Below are 18,536 nucleotides of genomic sequence, written 5' to 3' on the forward strand. Positions count from 1 at the left end.
ATTTATTAAGCTTTTCTCTTATTTCAGTCACCTTGCCATTTTATTTGGAGATGTTAATTCTCCACCAGAAAGTCATGGCATGTGCATAGTAAAAAGATGTGTCCTCAGCACAAATTTCATGGGCTGGGAGGAGTTATCCCTGTGTTCAGCATCTAACAATTGTCAGGAAAATCTAGCACAGCTATCCATGGTAAAAAAAAATGCTGGAGAAAATGTTATGTTTCTCTAGGAAAAAAAAAGCGTTCCCAGGAACTCCCATGAGCTGTGATTCATGAGTGAGAGGAGGGTGACAGCAAAGGACTAGGCTAGCAGGGAGTAAAAGCTTCCAAATGATAGATTCTCTATGCAATCATGTATACCCACAAATCTGGAGGAAATACAGCAAGAGACAAATAAACCCAAACACATGAGAGTTGTCAAGAATAACAGGAAATAAATTTTCTTTTAATATGGATTATATAGACTCTAGCATTAAAACAGTGTTCTCCTGGACAGGAGCACCTCTTCCTGTCCCTGCTGAAAGCAACAGAAAGGCTTCTAACCACTTCCCAACCTGTATGAAAGTTAATTTTTTATATGCTGTACAGTAGCTATGTTACCCAGTTATGTATCTATAGCAATGAATATTCACCTCTAAATACAGAGAACAGACTTGACCCAGTCCAATTTCCAAGATCCATCTCCATCCTACCTTCCTCCACACAGGCAATTTTCACAGGTGTCCCTGTGGCATGGAAGCCAGTGGCTGCCACTGGCTTGAATGTCTTTGAGATCAAGCTCTCAGTACCCTCCTCTCTACAGAAATGTGCACCCTCTCAGTACAAAGAAATCCCTCCTTCATTCCTAGTCTCATGAGCCTGGAGTACTCGAGAGGAGCATCATCCTCTGAGTAGCAGTGCAGGGTTCCTATATGTAGGAAAAAATTCTAGTCACTGTGTGATTTGGAATTCTTTCTCCTGTACACTGGATAAATATAGAGAGATTTAGTCCATCTAGGGCTAATTTTGACCTCATATGGAATCTGTCTGCACAGGGTTACATCCCCCACACAGAGGATGTGATTAGCTTCTTGCTGCATACAGCAGAAATGCAGGTCCTGCCGAGATGGTCCTGCACAAATTGTTTTGCTCTTTTTCTGAGATGTCTGCCTCTGCGCAGCAAACTGTCCCCAGTACTGTGTGACCCTGGATCTGTGCAACAGGGCAGTGGTCCTGCAAGACTGAAGGGTTCAGCAGACAATGCTTGGGGATTGAATGCCAAATCTAGCAAACTGGCTTTCAGCTACTTGGGAACAACATAGGGTCTTGCTGATCCTCTGGTGCCCCACAGAATCATTCCACTAAGAGTCACATGGAGTGATTAATACAATTCAGACTGCTCTTCCCCACTTACCCTACCTGGCCGCATCATGAAAACTGCCCATATACCTGGAAATGTTCTCCATGTATCTAGAAAACACAGTCCTTGAGCAGACCAGACATCCAGTGCTGCCACAGTGAGTTCTTCTGCCCAGACTGGCCTGTATAAGCACTTATACCTGCAGATATGTTTACCTTCCCCATCAGCACCTGGCTCTGTGCAGGTCAGCACAGTCAGAGATTCTGCAGGAAAATCCCAGGTCCCAGGTAAACAGCAATCCCAGATAATGATTCTGCTCCCACATCCGATTCCAATTTGCAGCTCCTTCCTGCTTTGCGCAGGAGCTTCCAGGTCAGGAGGTAGGAACTCAACTGGAGATTGAAAGCAGGCACAGCAACTGGAGAGTGTGGAGGTAGCCAGACCAAGACAAGACACCAAGACAAGATAATTCATTGCAAGGTCTCAGTAATGTCAGGTCACACAGGTTCTTCATGGGCTTTCTTGGGCTTAGGAGTGGAGGCAGCTGCAATTACTGCTCCCTGAAACTTGCCTGGAATGGGCATCAAGAGATGTCTTCAGAGGGAAGGGAGGGACAAGAACAGGGGAGAGGAGAGGAGGAGTAGAAGAAGCAGCACTCTGATCCAACATAATCTTTTTGAGAAAAATATAATCCCATACTAAATGCAGATTTTCTCCTTTTGGTAGGAGATGTGTGTGAGGGAGGCAATGGGCTTGAGACAAAAACTTCCCAGAGGTAGTTATAAATGATCTGTTGCCATCCAGGGAGGAGTGCCTTGGATTCATGACAGCTCATCTCCTAGTTCTGTCACTTCCCTGAGGCCAGCAGACACAAGGAGGAGAATGTGCTATAACACAGCAAACTCAATGGCTCGGGAGAATCAGAGTGGCTCAGGCTGACCAACCACATCCGAGCTCATGCTGATGCCAGGCCAGAAATCTAGGGCAGGAGTCCTAGGGCATGAAGGTGAGATGAGATGCAGCTTAGGGCATCTGTACCATTGGGGAGGACTTCATCCTGTCCCCATTTCTGGCTCTCTCCAGGGGCGAAGCAAGAGAAGGTGCAGCACATTTATAAGGACCTCTGGGAAATGAGCAGCTCACAGTCTGCCAGGTAGAGTGTGAGAGAAAAGAGGGGAGAGTCCCCTATCCTCAGTAATAGATTATAAAGATGACAACAGCTATCATGACAGATTGGCAGGGAGGGTACTCTGTGCCCTGCAGCACCTGAAGAAGAGGATGTAGAAGAAGGCATAGAAGCAAGGAAGCAATGGGGGAATCACAAACAAGATGCACTTGTCTTGGAATGTAGGTAGTGGATGATGACTTCTCTCTCTTCCTTTTCCTCTCCTACTGTCGGTAGCTCACAGGGCATCAGGCCTGCGCTGCTGCTCCAGGAGCTGTCTGCAAGGGAGAGGCAGGGGCTGCCCGGATCGGCGGAGACGTCGAGGAGGAAGGCCAGCCAGCTGGCGACAGATCTCATCTGAAGACAAGCAGACACACACAGGTTGACAGATAATCAAAGCTTCCTTCAAATTCTTCACCAGCAGAATAGTTAGAGGTACATCCTTCACTGCATCTACAGAAACAGTTTAAACTGCTCAGTCCTCATATACATGAGGGAAGCAAAGCAAGTCCTTAGGCTTTTATGAATTTCTTTCTGGCTTTATGCATGTACCTTACGTGTACAGTTAAAACAACTTTTATTTTGCTGCAACAAAGATTGCATAAAAAATCTAGACTGGATCCTGCTTATATTCATGAACAGAAATACTGAGATTTACTCTTTAACCTCAAAGGAGTACAACTTTGAGTAAGGGTGTGTCTGGGACTACTAGACCATGATCAAGGTCGAGGAATAGAGAGCTATCATATTTTTTAGTAGCACAATCTCTACTTCCCATTTTTTTTATCATGGCATGTGTATAATGTCCAAGACTGCATTGCATTAGAGCTCTTTCAAAGTCCAGGGAAGCTATCGCATGTGGATCAGGGTCTAAGCCAACTAGACAGCTTGGAGACTCTATCAGATGGCTGCGGCTATCTTTCTAGGCTAGCCTGTGGTACCACTCACCTTGCATGACCTCATTCTCCTTGCAGATAATGCGAGTGCACACCTCCTTGTTTATTACGTACATGCGACGCACACTGCGAGATCACCGGGATCAGCAGCGGAAGGCACAGGGACACAAAGAAACAAAAAAGGGCAACAGGGAATAAACATGTATATTCACTAGTGAGCAGGCAAATCCTAAATTTTTATAATTTCTTTGCCAAGAATAAGGGTGCTCAATAGCAAAGTAATCTTTGTAAAGACTTAATGAAATCTTAGAATCATAGAAAGATTTGGGTTGGAAGGGACCTTGAAGATCACCTAGTTCCAAACTCACTTCCTTGGGCAGGAATGTCACCCACTGGATCAGGTTGCTCAAGGGCCTACATCGAACCTTGCCTTGAACACTCCCAAAGATGGGACATTGACAGCTTCCCTGGGCAATCTGTGCCAGTGCCTCACTGTCTTCTGAGTAAAGAATTTCTTCCTGACAACAAATCTAAATCTCCGTTCTTTCAGTTTAAAACCATTCCTCCTTGTCTTATCACTATTTCCCCATGTAAAATATTGCTCTCCCTCTGTTTAATAAGCCCTCTTTAGGTATTGCAGGCTGCAATGAGTTCTCCCTGGAGCCTTCTTTTCTCCAAGCTGAATAATCCCAGCTCTCTCAGCCTGTCTGTAGGAGAGGTGCTCCATACCTCCGATGATTTTCATGGCCCTATAAATATGGATTAAATATGGATTACAATATAGGGCACAATACAGTTCCTTAGTGCTGCACAGACTGTAGCCATTGTGCTGTTTTAAATAATTACTCTGAAAGGATGCTCTGGGGATAGGATTCATCTCACCAATAGGTTCCCAGAGAAAACCTCTAGTCTTCAAAAGGAACAATTACTGAACTGGACATACCATTTCTGGGCAGTTTTTAGTGCTTTTCCTAGGGACTGCTGGTTTCTTACCTTGTAACACAGAGGTAGCTGATACACTGCTTTACTGGCTTGTGAACAGAGTACAGGCGCGTGCAAGGGAACTTTTCCTCACGGCAGTCTGAGAACACACACACAAACACGGAGGTGCAACCCAGCATCACAGCCGGGTGCACTCATTCAGGCACAAATATAACCTTATCACTAGGTACAGTCCTCCAGGCTTGAAGGGAAGGACCCCAGCCTCTATTGTTGCTCTCATATGAGAGATGGGCTGATTTAGAGGAGAGGAAAATAGTGCAGCCATTTCTGATCCCCTCTCTTCGCAAGACAAAAAGAAGGGAAAGTTGAGTGAAACTCAAACCAAGCCCACTGGACCCCCACAATACAGAAGGCACATGTTGTAAAGGAGACAGACACATATAAAGAAAATGTAAATTTTAGTTGCATATTTAAGACATGCGTTTCTAATAGATGTGCAATTATCACATTTCAGGACACAAATCTAGTTTCTTTCTTTTCTGAACAATCAACTCTGTAACTAACTACAATGGATTTTCTTTGTTCTGAAATGCCAGGTCTTGGACACTGACACTGACACAATATTGATCCATTGTATCTGGTCTGCTGGTCTGCCAGCTCCTCCCTTCCCAGGCACACCATCCAGGAGAAGGCTTCAGCTTCTATTACCATCATTCTCCAGTACTTCTAATTCAAGGAACAATTTAAAGCAATTTTCCAGGAGACAGAGCTGTGTGCCCAGCCAGAACCCCTCTGGAGAGCTAACAGGGTGCCTGAAAGTGGGTCTGGGAGAGAGTGCAGGCAGCAAACTTAAAACATACCTGATGAAGCCGTTGTTGTTTCGCTGTCAGACTGAACTGGAAGACAGAGGGTAGCAAAGTTAGTTAGTTACCATGGTTCCTTCCTAGAAATCAGCTTAATCAAAACAAATATCTGGAAAACTCTTTCAAGAACTTTCCATTGTAACTTCTAATGTGGAAAAAGATTTCATTGTTACTGACATGAAACCGTAAGGTACAAATCCAATGTGAGTCTAGTGCCAGCTAAGCAGTCAACAACACTAAAAATTTGCCTAAGCTTTCCCATAAAGCATTACCAATACTGTTCAAAATTACAGGGTAGAGACATTCTGACTTAAAAGGCCAGGTAAATTTCTTTAGCTGCTGTAATTACCCTTTATCAAGTCAAGAGGTGAAGGACTTTGTGACTGCCCTTCACAAGGACCAGTGACACACATCTTTAAGAAACAGCATCCCAACACCACTGGTCCTTTAATGTCCATGACAAGGGGTCAAAAAGAGGTTGGTTTGTTACTCCCTCTGATGAAGTAATCCCTCTGTACCACATCAAACTAGTACATTTTATAATTTACCCAGTAACAAACTGGAAAGGAATTCAGAGAACTGACTGCCAGGTGCAAGTTCTTATGAGCAATTACAGAGGACTTCTGCTTCTGCTCAGGTGCCATAGTGTTAGCCAGAAGCATGGACAAAACATGTGTGTTAAAGAGAATGAATCTTTTTGAGTGTGGGGCTTAGGGGCAGTCAGAGAAGGCAGGATTCCAGGTGTGTAAGGGACTGTGTGAGGAGAGGGAAGGAGGGTCCACAACACGTGGTTGCAAACTGAGAATAAACTCACCAGGAGGAAGAAGCACAGGTGGTGTGGCAGCTGCACCTGGAAAAAGAGATGTATTGGAAGATCCTAATTTAAGCTTACAGTCTCTTCCCTCCTGCCAGTGTTCTGCTGATGGTTTACCAGTCCTGACTAGTAGCCATCTCACATCTGGTTCATAGGCAATGCTGATCATGGTGTTTTTATTACCTGATTTGTCAGAGTACCTGCAGGCTTTCTCTGCAAATATGCTGGGTGTGCTAGAGCTGATAGGATGCTACAGACCAAAGATGGCTCCCAATGGCACATCCTTTGCAAAGAGTTTTGCTTGATCCCTCCATAGTAAGCATTTTGAAGCCCAAGTCTGCTGCAAAGGCTTCACTTTTAGTCTTTTAACCTTTAGATGTAGGTCAGTCACCACCAGTCTGGTCTGGACACGAAGTCCTATCTACCTTCCTACAGACTGTCAGGCCTCATACGCTGAACACAGCTGCTTTCACCTCCCATCCCAACCACAAAGATCATACATCATCATAGATACAATATCGTGCTTCCACTTTCCTCTTCCAGTATTGTCTTGAAGCATGGACAAACAACTCTTCAACTAATTAAAGTTGAAAAGAAGGGTATTTATTACCTGTGGAATAATTTCTAAAGGTATGTGTGAGGAGAAGTTGCAGACTCCTGCTCTCTATTTATCTAAAAAAGGTTTTATATATTCACGTGGTTTCTATGGATGCCTAACACATAATCATTAGCTGCCTGCTTCGCATTATAATTAGCTGAATATCTATTATGGCTGGGCAATTGTATCCTCTTAATTGGGTCGGTGGGATTTTGAAATAAGGGAGTGGGTATATAGGAGGAAGAAAGCCATCTTCCTCATGGTGAACTCTTCACCTGTGTCCGGTTGGCAGGACTTTTTGAACTGCTAGTCACTGTCCAAGCCTCTCTTGTTCAATTATTCTTAGAGGCCAGTTATTTTTATGGTTTCTGCCCTTCTGCAGTTCTCCGTCTATCCCCTGTCACTCCAAGCTTTACTTCCAGATATCTTTGTCACACTTTAACTAGAGTACATGATTCTTGCTAGCCAGATTTCTAACTTAACTCTAACTTATTTAAGATCTTAACCAAAATATGCAGTCTTTTACTATCTTAATTATATTCCTAGCTGGCCCCTCGACTCATCTGCAGTTTTCAGTTATCCTCATTACATTTCCAGCTGGCCTCTTGACTCAGTCTCATGGCAGTCTGACCCACAACAAATACTGCAGCCAGCTGATGAGCAGAGTAGGGCAAGGGACAAACTGTGGAGCTGATGTTCTAGAGAACAAGACACCACTCTCAGATGAGTTCCCATGCACTCAGAGCACACTCCCCAGAAACAGCCATGCATAGCTGCTTCTCTCTGACCCATAGCATTGACCACATGTGTTCTCCCTGCCCTGCCTGGTCGTCACCACCTCAGAGGGATGTGTTTGAGAGACTGCTCCAGCAGAGAGAGAAACCATAACCCAAGGCCAGTGGTGACAGATTTGAACTCAGAGTGGGGTTGGAAAAAGTGGGGAGGCTCCTTCTTGAGCCTCTTTTTTCCTCCATTGCCCATTGTTGGAATTGCCTACACTCCCTCAGCTCTGTGTCCTTCTCCTGGGGCCATCTCCACTCCCTAAGGACACGCACTGTGTGCTCTAAGTGCTTATCTTCCAAGTCCTCCATCCACCCTTCCCTTCACAGATATTTTGCTGCCCCCCGAGACACAGGCACGGTGGGGCAGACAGCACCGAAAGAACAGAATTTCCACTTTCCTGCACCAACAATGCTCAGGGTTTGCTCTACTACTTTCAGGGGATTTTTGGCACCTCTGTCTCCTGAGAACTGAAGCACATCTGTTACCAGTCAGCAGACACACACACACACACAGCCTGTGTCCCAGTTTGAGCCTGTCCAATTTCTCACCCTCATCATTTAGTCTGTTTGTTCCTGCCACCTTCTCTGGAAGCCCAAGGACATGTGAGCTTTAAATTTCATGGATTCATGCAGTGGAAACATCTTCAGGGAGCCCTGATACATGAAGTGAGATTGGCATTTCCTTGGAGAATGGACCATTAAGTCACCCTAAATTCATTTCCCTGCGTGGAGCACAAGAATGACACCCAGACAGCTGTAAGTGCTGGAAGAATGCTGCCACGCATCAGAAGTGGGATGAGGAGTTTCCGGGCATAATGGGTAATTTCTGTGACTGTGTAGGCAGCAGTGGTGAAAAGGGAAAAAGAAGCATGAAGATGCCAAGAGATTGGAGCTTACCAGAGCTGTCAGGGGTAACTCCACCTGGAAAAGAAAATGTCCTTGAAAAAGCTTTTCTTTACTTTATGGTCCTTTACACAGGCAGCCAGAGCCAGCTTGATTTACCTCTCCTGCCATCATAGGCTCATGAGACAGTGGGATCCAACCCAGCAAATACATAATCAAACACAGTACCCCCAACCTGCCCGTATCCACTCCCCTTTCTGGTGGCTGGCCTGGGACTGGATTTCTTAGTGCACATGTTGTATCAACCCTCAGTGTATTTTGAAGGCATATTTTGAATTCTCAGATATGGCCGTTGTTGGCATCTTGATGTGAAAGAAAGACTTCTAAAATGAAGGTGCTGAGGGGTCTTGCAGCACTAGGACAGACAGCAGAGGGCACCCATGGCAGAGAAGGACGGAGGCAACTCCAAAACCTAGCCTTGACTGCAGAAATTCATCAGTGGATGAGTTTCTTTGAAAAGCAATTGATGACAAAGCTGAGGTAGTGGTAGAGAGGTAAAGCATGAAGGAAAGGATGCTTGGAGGACATGTTTTGGGCTGGCTTCTGAATAGTCTTCTGGAAAAGTGCAGATATTACATATCATAGGATCATAGCTGGGAGATGGCTGCAGGCTTAGCCAGGGGCTTCAGGTTTGAAGAAAAGGCAAGCCCTTTAGGTCCTTTTGGGTGCTGAAGAATGATGTAAATGTACATTCATTTTATCTTACTGTGTGGCAAAAATGGATTAAGGTCTAGAGGGATAAATCAATTCACCCCCAACAACACAGCCAGTAAGAAGATCAGTCAATATCCTTTCCCCATGGCCTCACTACTAAAGCACCATGCCATTTGTGCACCATTCTCCTTAGGAATTTTCTGAGCAGCAGTAGAGTTCCCCAAGCAACTCATGGTTGAAGACGTACCAGATTTTGTGGACCTCCTACAACCCTTGACTGTGAGCATAACTTTGTACCCTTCGGCTAAGTGTTCAGGACCCCTGCACTAGAGAACTATTTGTAAAGAGCGTGTAACACTAAGCAGGTTGTCTTGGAGAGCTTGTTTAGTCTTCACTGAAAGGTAAGCTCACAATGTCAGAGACAAAGAAACAGAGAACAGTATTTTCTAATAAACAGGCTGTAACTCCATGGGACAACTAGGTCACACAAGCAATCTTCAGCACATTGACATGCCTGTAATACTTACCAGTTGCAGTTTCCAGTTCTTGCCCATTGACCATCCATGGAAACCAGTCTGCAAGAGAAGAAGAGAGGGGCGTGACAAAAGACAGATTTTTATAGACTGCGGGCTTTGTGAAATTTTAATGTTTATCTATCCAGGAGACACCACTGCCCTCTGCTGAAGGGAGAAATGCTCTCCACTCAGCCTCAGCCTCCACTGCTGGCTGCATTTGCTGTTGAAAGGCTCGTGGATACAGCGGGTCCTGATCCTATCCCTGCTGCTTCCACCAGGGGCAATGGCTAGGCACAGGGTCGAGTTAGTAAATACCTCCAGATCTGCTACCAGACTTTGCACTTCTGAAACTTCTTTTGATGCATTTTGAAAAAAAAAAAAAAAATCGATGTGTCCTCCCTGCTCTGGAGGCTGAGCAAAATCCCTATCTCTATTTTATAAAAGAGGAAACTGAGTCATGGAAATTATTTACTTGGAGGCATGGATTGAGTCATTGGTACAGTAAAAAGCAGACTGCAGGTTTTGTAGCTCCTTAAGCAAATCATCCAGCCAGGGTATGGAGCACAGAGCAGATAATCTTTCCCCTCTCAGTCTCTGGCTGAACTGGAGAAGGGGAGTGATGAAGGCTTGGCTGTGCATGCTACATGGAAGGAACTGGAACTGGGCTAGACTGTTTGTTTGTTTAAATATAAAGGGTGACAGAGCAACTTCCTTACAGCAGCCAGGAATAGGAAAATATTTCCTGCTAGCCACAGACGAGGGAAATGTCTGCATAACTGGGGTGGGATGAAGGAAGGAGTTGGCAGGAAAAAGCCAGCGATCTGGGGCACTGCAGGGATGTGTGCATGACCAGCCCAAAAATCAGTACATCCCGCTACGTCCTGCGACCTCAGCCTGCAGCTTTCTGCTCTTAATGGGAGCACTGTGTGGGTAAAGACTATCAGGTCTGGAGTTTTTGTCATAGTTCTTCCACATTCCAAGGGCAGTTACTCGCAGGCCACAGAGGGTCTCTTGGGACCCCTACGTAATCCTGCTCTACAGCATTACAGGAGTTGCTGGACCCTGATAATTCTGTTCCCCACCCTGCTGCCAGCTGCTGGCGATTAACCCAGGGAGGGCCAGACATGCATAATAACTTAAGTACACAATTCAATACAGCCCAAAACTTCCCCTGTTCTGGCTAATCTCTTAATTGTAAGAAGTAGGGAAGAAAATGGTGTTGAGCACTTTCTCATTTGTTACTGATGCAAAAGGAAGGATGAAAATCCTGAAACCATTGCAGAAGCCAGCAGTGCTGAATTTGAAGAGATGTGCAGAAAAGACAGGCTGGCTCCTCCCCTTTTTCTAACTTTGAAAAGTCAGCTATTACGAATCTTGGTTTCCCCTAGGGCTTGAATAGAAAACCAGTCCAATTCTAAAACAAAAGGACATAAGTGAAATCTCTTCATACGAGGCGAGGACACAAAAAGGGTGATTTTCTTATCCCACCTTCAATCACTTCAATTTATAATTACTGTGGTACCCAATAAACAAGCCTTATAAACAACTGGACTTTCTTATCCAAGCTGCAGAAAATTCATTCTTGAGATCTAGAACTGCAGCTCACCAAATCTGTAGCTTACCCAAAATCAAAAGAAACAATGAGAGACCAGCTGGTGATTCCTGTTATTTTCCAAGTTAAAACAAACAAACCCAAAGAGAAGTGCTAAAACAAAATACTCAAAATTAAGAAATATTCCTTTCAGGCTTCCTTCATGTACAATAAAAACCATGGCCTTTTTTTTTATTCCTGTTTCAAATTGCAGTCCATCTATAAGCTCATCTCTTGGATGCCTCACCTCCCTACTTCACAGTCATAAACATGACATTGTTTATTGTGCACCTTTCAAGGAAAAAGTGCTATTTGGAACAGAATCAGCTTTCAGCATGAGGGCAGGATCAAGGAGGGTGTTAGAATAACCTAGTTTGAAAGTGATACATACAGTCTTTCCAGGGCAAAGCTTTGTCCATTCACTGAAATTAATCTTTCACTATCTGTCCCAAGTCTTCTGACTATAATGTCTGATACTGCCCTCTTGTTTTATTTTTTTTTTGTTGTCATTGTGCCATTTAAAAAAAAAAAAATCTCAATTTTTGCCAAAGTATCTCCAAGCAAACAAAGTAATGGAGACACAAAACAGAATAACAACAACCACAACCACCAAGAGCAGAAAATGGTCTGAACTACAGAGGTGAGGTTTCTCAAAACAGCTGTACAAATACTACAAAACCTCCCAGCAGTTGAGTGGCTTGGAATGAGGTCATTCCAGCAGGAACTGCTAGTGACAGCAAACATGTCACAACTGTGACAGAACAAATTTTGCAGAGCACTGGGAAATGTCCTGCAGATCGTGCATACACAGGTGGTACAGCAGTAAGCGCAAAGCACAGCTAACCCTCTTTCTCATCTTGATCTGGATGTTTTGCTTACTATAACATACCTGCAGTAGAAGCTGTGGACCTCCGTCTCTTGTGACTCCCAGTACTTACTGGAGAGTGTCACAGATGGGAAACTGTTTCCAGTTCCTATTTTTTTCCTTACAATCCTATATCCACCTTGCCTTTCTTGTTCAGTCCTTCCCCCTTCTCTACCCCTCCACATATCTCTGTCTTTATCCGTAGATCATTGCACATTACTCTGTGTAGGAAACTCCGAGGGGCCCAGATGGGGAAGAAATCCTTCCCCTGGGCATAAGGACTCACCAGCTGGGGACAAGAAGAGTGTTAAGACACAAAACAGTATACAGGTTCCAGAGATCTTCATCCCTGTGGAGTGGAGGAGAGAACAGAGGAAAGCTAAGGCAGGAACTGGTATACCCTCCCCTACACCTCAAAAACTTTGCTTGTTGTACCCATTTTCCTCTCAAGACCATTTGGTCTTTCAGCCTCCCTCCTGTCTCCCTTTTCATGTGGTGAGTTTTCCAGGTATTTCTGAAACATTCTGGACTGAACTTATAACACCACCTGCTTTGTTCCTCTTTTCCATCTCCTTTCTCCAGTCCCCAACTCTTTTCTCATTTAGATGGCTAAGCCCTGCTCCACACACACACTCAGCATGCAACGAAAAGTTTCCCCCACGTTCTCTCCCTCCATTGTCTTCTACTTTTCAGTTATTTCGAGGAGCACTGAAAGAAAAGACAGGGTCCCCATCACTTACTGCAGCCCTCAGCTTCCACTCCCTTCAGCAGCAGACGCTCTGTTTTTCCCCTTCGGCGCCCCCCCACTTTGGCTATTGGGTAAATCACATGCAGCCACACCCAGAACACGTTCTCCTTTTGCTTGTCTTCAAAATACAATTTCTGGGAAAAGGGGAAAAAAAAAGGAAAAAAAAACAAAACAAAAAAAACCAAGAAGCCAGCGAGATGGAGGGATATGGTATCATCATGCATGTGGAATGAAGGGGGGGAGCGAGGAGCAGCAGCCCACACCCTCATTCCAGAGTTTATTGTCCTGCGAAGGGGCTCCTCCCATTCCCCCAGGATGGCCCAGCACCAGGGATGGATTCTTGGGTCTGCGTTGCACACTGGTGTCCCGTTTCGTCCTGCCCTTCTATGCAGCCCGGCTTCTCCTCAGGCCGCTACCTCTAGCCACGCTTCCCGCCGCAGCTGCCGCCAGTCCCCCCCGCCCCAGTGCTCCGGTCCTCTTCCCCGTTTCCCTGGCTGTCCGTGGCACAGGGACATTGCGGAGCCCGCATCCCGTTCTCCCGCAGGATGCGCCCGGATGCTCCCCCGGCTCTCCGCCCCGCGGCACCGAGCGGGGCCGGTGGCGGGGCCGGGGCCGGCGGGCAGACGGGCTGGCAGGAGGGCATCGGCGGGCAGCGACAGCGGGGACATCACCCTGCTGCCTTGCTGGCGCTTCCCGGCGGGATGGAGGGACTGGGCTTCCCACTGGAGCAGGCTCGTGGCAGGCAGGGAGCACAAGGAACGGGAACAGGTACCGGCCACGGGGCCCGTCCTGCAGCGCCGCTGCCGTTCTGGCCTGAGAAAGACAGACAATTAAAAAAAAAAAAAAAAAAAGAAAAAAAAAAGAAAAAAAAAATTGGAAAATGAGAGAGTCACAAACTGAGAAGGAAGACGATGAATGAGACCTGACCTTCACTGCCATCCCCCTGACTCCCCCGTGTCTCCAAGCACGGTGCATTTTATGATTGACGGAGGTGCAAGCCCCACAAGTCCCACTGGAATAGCCACTCTCCCCTAACTCCTCCTCCAACAGCCCCTGGATCTGACCTCCTCCTGTTGCTTTCACTGCCTTCTTTTCCCTTTTTTTCCCTTTACTGCTTCTGTAACAACTCTGCTGGGTTTGAGGAGGCGCTGGATGAGCTTCAAGACACAATCTCAGTCCTGGAGCCAAGGAGAAGGCTAGGAAATGACCCCAGCTCCCTGCCTCATACAGCAATGAAAGACAGAAACTTTGTAAGGGAAAGCTGTGTCCCCTAAGGCTCATCCTGGTAGCTTGGTAACCCCATTTGTTCTCAACTAATTGCAAACTGAAAATAAAATCCTACAATGCCTTATATACAGTTGCTAAGGAAATGCTCACTGTGTCCTCCTTGCCACGTGAGACCCATGTTGCCCACACATGACATAAATGAAGTCACCACTTCTTACCTGAGAGTGGCTGAACATTGGTTTTGGCAGTGCTCAAGGGGAAAACAACTGTTCTTTCTTATTTGTGGTCCTCCCAAGACTTCTGGAGGATGCATGAGTGGTGGACCATACCAGAAGAGGTGCAGAGGGTCTGGGGAAAGCTAAGCATTTCCCTGCTCACCAGGGCAGCCCTCTGAACCCAAAGACCATTCCTCTCTTTCACTGGAGCAAGACACCACCATTCCTGCTTTCAGGGACTGGCTAAAACCGAGTCCATTGGAAATGCTCAAGGGGTCATTAAACAAACAGAAGGATATGATGGAAGTTATAACCACCACCCGTTTGAGGAATCGTCTCATATCCTTGGCTTTTTCTGGAAGTCCACATAGCACTATGTTTGGACAATTTTCCACACACCTTGGTTTGGCTTTTGTTTTTCTCTGTGCCTCTGTGCTGTCATTTGAGCTGTTACCGCTTAAGAGGCTAACTAAAACATCCTGAAGGCCTGGTGAGTTTTCAACACATTTATTTGGAAATTTTCATCGATGCCAAATGTTGTCATCTACCAATGTGTTGATGTACCACCGTCTCCCACAGAGCACAGGATTCACAGCCAGTACTGGGTGAGGAGGTTTCTGCTGATTGCTCTTGAGCTTTAAATTTTTCTTTCAAACTGGAAGACATTCTCTCTCAGCTGCTTGATGCGGGTAGATCCCTTGTGCTAGCAAAACCACTCCGTTTGGAGAGCTTAGTGCTGATGGGGGCGATGCTGCTGGTGATGGAGTTGCTCGCTGGAAGCTGTTCAGTATTTTACATACCAGAGAAGCCACAGAGAAATAGCTGGAGGTGTCCTGCTGCTCTTGCTCGCGGTGGACACCGGAGGGAGCCGCAGCACACCGGCATGCGAACGCCCCTTTTTCTCTTGCAGTCCAAGCACATTCTCCAAGACATGTGGCGCTGCATCTGCAGGCCTTCATCTGGTATGAAGCATCTCCTCTTAGCTCTCCTCTTTTTCTGCCTACTGGATTAGCAACTGTTCAACTCGTTTTTTTGGGATAGAAAATAATCATGGACATTGACAAAGATTGCTGGACGCCCTTCATGGCTAGGAGAGATGAATACTTCACATACTTCTGCACGTTCCCTTCTCACTCACATTGCTCTTTTCTGCTTTGCATGCTGCTGTCCTCCATCACAGGGTATCTTGGGGGACATCTACAGCTGATGACTCAAGGTAAAGCACTCTTTCTTCTAAAAGTTTAAAAGGTATCAGTGCCACAGTACAGTGGGAAGAACTGTTCAAAAAAGAACTGTTTGCCACAGTAAATGGCGTGGGTGACTCAAAGAGGAAACACGTCTATACATATATTCCCTCAAGTGCTAACCCAAGGGCCTGTAGGTGTTTACCTAAGACCAGATGCAGTGACAGTGATTCAGCAAAAACTTATCTTCCTTTCCAGTTGGTACTGATCCCATCATATTTATCTGGGATGCTGTAGTAATGGTAGCATATTTTGGATGAGATACAAAATCAGCCTTCCTGGAAATTAAAGTCTCTTGGTGCATTTTACCCTGTAGACTACAGCATCTGAACAGACAGTTTAAGTGATCCTGGGGCATGCTATTTGCAAAGGTCTTGGAGACTTTTACTTCTCCTCTTTGTTTCTGGGGACTTCACATATCCTCATGGTAACAGGGCATTAAGTTACAACCAAGTGATAAGAAATTAATGAACTGCTGTGAGATCTGTGAGTGCATCATGTCAATAATGCAGCTCTAGTAGTCGTGTGAATCGGGACTGAAAGGAATTTTCTTGGCACCCTACTGCTGATGGGCTCCTTTAGTACCTGGGGTCTGACATCATCCTGCAGTTGCTCCACTGGTGTTGGTGAGGTCATCAATGGGAAGGGATATGAGTTAAAGGCCAGATCCATCTATCCCCAATTTTGGGAGCTTCACATCTTCATCACATCGTAGAAGAGTGAATACTGCCAAGTACAGGAGCCTAGACACACAATTTGTCTCTATTTTACTCACAGTCATATTTTCTGTTGTCCCATCTACAAAAATAAGGAATTCTTCACCCCATTATTTCCAAATCAACAAGGCAGTGCATAGAGGGCAGGCAGTCTTGCAGTCACAAAACACAAAAAGGTCGTCCATGAAACTCTAATTAATACTGACTCAGCTCCTTCAAATCCATTCAGCATTGTGAAGAACTGAGCACAAAAGAGGAAATAAGTGAGCTCTTTGCTTTGTGGTTGGTTGATTTGTCCCTGTGCTTCAGGCTTCTCACGGCCAAGGTGCTTACAGTGAGTTGTCAGGGCCTTCCTTCTTCACTGGTTGTGCTTTGGGGTTTCCTTCTCTGCTCTTTCTGTGGTTCATACTATCACAAACATCCTTCCTTTCTGATCCTTTGTACTGTCTCAGGGTACAGGATTCTTCCTGGCTGTTTCACCTGTTCCTCCAACCTCTGCTTTGTCCAAGGATGTGAGCTCAAATATGGCCTTTCTCAGGGAATTTTTTCCAAAACTGTTCTCTCAGGGGATGCATAACACTTTAAGCTTAACAAACATATAAATCCCTCCTGCAGGCTGAGTTATGTGTGTCCATACAGACTCTGGAGCACATAGAAACACCATATTTAATTCAACTGGTGCAATTTTATATACAGATGAGGCTGCAGACACAGGTCAAACACCAGCAAGGACGTGATGGATTCTCCCTCCCCTTCTCCCATCTCTTGTGGACATCACAAACTCTGGAGCAAAGCCAGCAGGATTAATCCTCCTGTTGCAGCACAGCAATCATGCCCTGCAGCAGTAACCAGAGCTGGCTGAAGCAGTCACTGCTGGGAAGTAGAGCTGTGTCTTACACTGACACAGACAGGTTCACAGAGCTGCTCCGCACAGATCAAGTCACACCTGAGGTTTCCAAACAATACAGTATCTGTCTTACTTAAAGTCCAGCCTCTTATACCATTTTAGTGTATTTTAGTAGTCCTCCATGGTGGAACAGATTTTATTGGTTTTGTCTACCTTAACAGTCCAAAGCCAGCAAAACTGTATTAATGATATTTAAAAATAGCATACCCTGTAAGCTTTAAACATTGTTGGTGAAGGGGTGAAAGCTGTCAACTTTAAAAGGCATTTGCGTTAAATTCTGTAATGTTTATGAAAGATCTGTTGTCAAAGCCTTTTTTTTAAACTGGCCACATCCAGTTTGAAAATATTCAAAATGTTGAAGTCCTTCTCCGTGTCAGCATTGACAGCACTCACCCTGCTTCTGAAAGAAGAACAAGTTGTACTGAGTAGAAGAAATGCAAATGATGTTTTATGTTAGCAGATAGATTGATGAGGGTTTACATTGTGGGGAAATTAGGAAGCATCACTTTCAGGTTTGCATCCCTCCATTTCCTATACCTTCACAGGGACTGTAAAGTCTGACTTAAATATTCGTTTATGTTTTATTCTACAGTTGACATTACAGGAATCTGAATGAAGATTTTGGGCATTACTGCAACCACATTGATATAAATCACTGTGTTTCCTGTAGGTACTGCTGACTTCAACCAGGTCACCTGAATTTTCCTGTGACCTTCCCCAGGTGTAGTCACTATTCTATTCAATGGCAGACTGATATCAAGGCAAGCAATGTTAATGAAAATCTGTCCTGATGTGAAATGTGTGCATGTTAAAGGCCTGCACTGCTTTAGCTCACCTCAGCTTTAAAGAGATGAAAACAGCAACAAATATAGACCATTCTATATATCAACAGGACCTTCACAACATGCCTGTAAAGGGGCAACACTGGTAGCTGAAAAATCTACTTTGGCACTATTCTAATAATTTCTTGACTCTGTCCATTAATGCAGCTGCACTGATATGTATCTTCTTATGAAAAAACCTTTGACCATTTACCCATTAAGTTATTTTTCTTAAATTAAAAAATTAAAAGACAATTAATAAAGAACCCTGGATTTTTATTTGTGTGCAGCTGTATAGAATATTTGCATTCAAATCAAAGCCCACTGAATTTGTTTGTTAAAATATAAATGTTATTTCATCATATCAATCAAACTTCTTTAGCAAGGCTCCTTTGGCTATTTATTGTTTACTCCTTGAGTTTTCTTGCCATGTCTGCCATCTCAGGTTTCTCTCCAATTTCATTCTTGGTGTTGTTTTGGTTTTGTTTGTTTGTTTGGTTGGTTGGTTGGTTTTTTGTTTGGTTTTTTTTGTTTGGCTTTTGTTTTTGTTTTTGTTTTTGTTTTTGTTTTTTGCCATGTTTTTCTTTCTTTCTTTCTTTCTTTCTTTCTTTCTTTCTTTCTTTCTTTCTTTCTTTCTTTCTTTCTTTCTTTCTTTCTTTCTTTCTTTCTTTCTTTCTTTCTTTCTTTCTTTCTTTTTCTTTCTTTCCTTCTCCTTTTCTTTTCTTTCCTTTT

The 18,536-nt window shown here is 44.7% G+C and overlaps 1 protein-coding gene across 2 annotated transcripts; it reads right to left on the reverse strand.

The window, feature by feature from the left end:
* Positions 1–18: 18 nt before the first annotated feature.
* MFAP5 (microfibril associated protein 5) lies at positions 19–18,327 on the reverse strand. Of its 2 annotated transcripts, XM_038151052.1 has the most exons (10): positions 14,120–14,654; positions 12,667–13,487; positions 12,213–12,275; positions 9,483–9,530; positions 8,296–8,319; positions 6,019–6,054; positions 5,202–5,237; positions 4,393–4,480; positions 3,452–3,525; positions 19–2,860 (listed from the first exon to the last, which is right to left on the reverse strand). In XM_038151052.1, the coding sequence occupies exons 2-10, from the start codon at positions 12,941–12,943 to the stop codon at positions 2,742–2,744; spliced, it is 765 nt and encodes a 254-aa protein (XP_038006980.1). In that variant the 5' UTR covers positions 12,944–13,487; positions 14,120–14,654; the 3' UTR covers positions 19–2,741. The 2 variants fall into 2 exon arrangements, with proteins under 2 accessions (XP_038006980.1, XP_038006989.1); XM_038151061.1 differs by lacking the exon at positions 8,296–8,319 and having other exon boundaries at positions 14,120–18,327.
* Positions 18,328–18,536: the final 209 nt, after the last annotated feature.

This window comes from Motacilla alba, chromosome 1 (assembly GCF_015832195.1).
Source record: "Motacilla alba alba isolate MOTALB_02 chromosome 1, Motacilla_alba_V1.0_pri, whole genome shotgun sequence".
In the NCBI taxonomy this organism is placed as follows: Eukaryota; Metazoa; Chordata; class Aves; order Passeriformes; family Motacillidae; genus Motacilla; species Motacilla alba.

Coding starts and splice junctions, on each gene's coding strand:
- MFAP5 (XM_038151052.1), bottom strand. CDS start 12,943: ATGAGGGTGTGGGCTGCTGCTCCTCGCTCCCCCCCTTCATTCCACATG. Junction 9,531..12,212: donor ACTCTTCTTGTCCCCAGCTG/GTGAGTCCTTAT, acceptor CTTCTCTTGCAG/ACTGGTTTCCATGGATGGTC. Junction 3,526..4,392: donor AGCTACCTCTGTGTTACAAG/GTAAGAAACCAG, acceptor GTGATCTCGCAG/TGTGCGTCGCATGTACGTAA.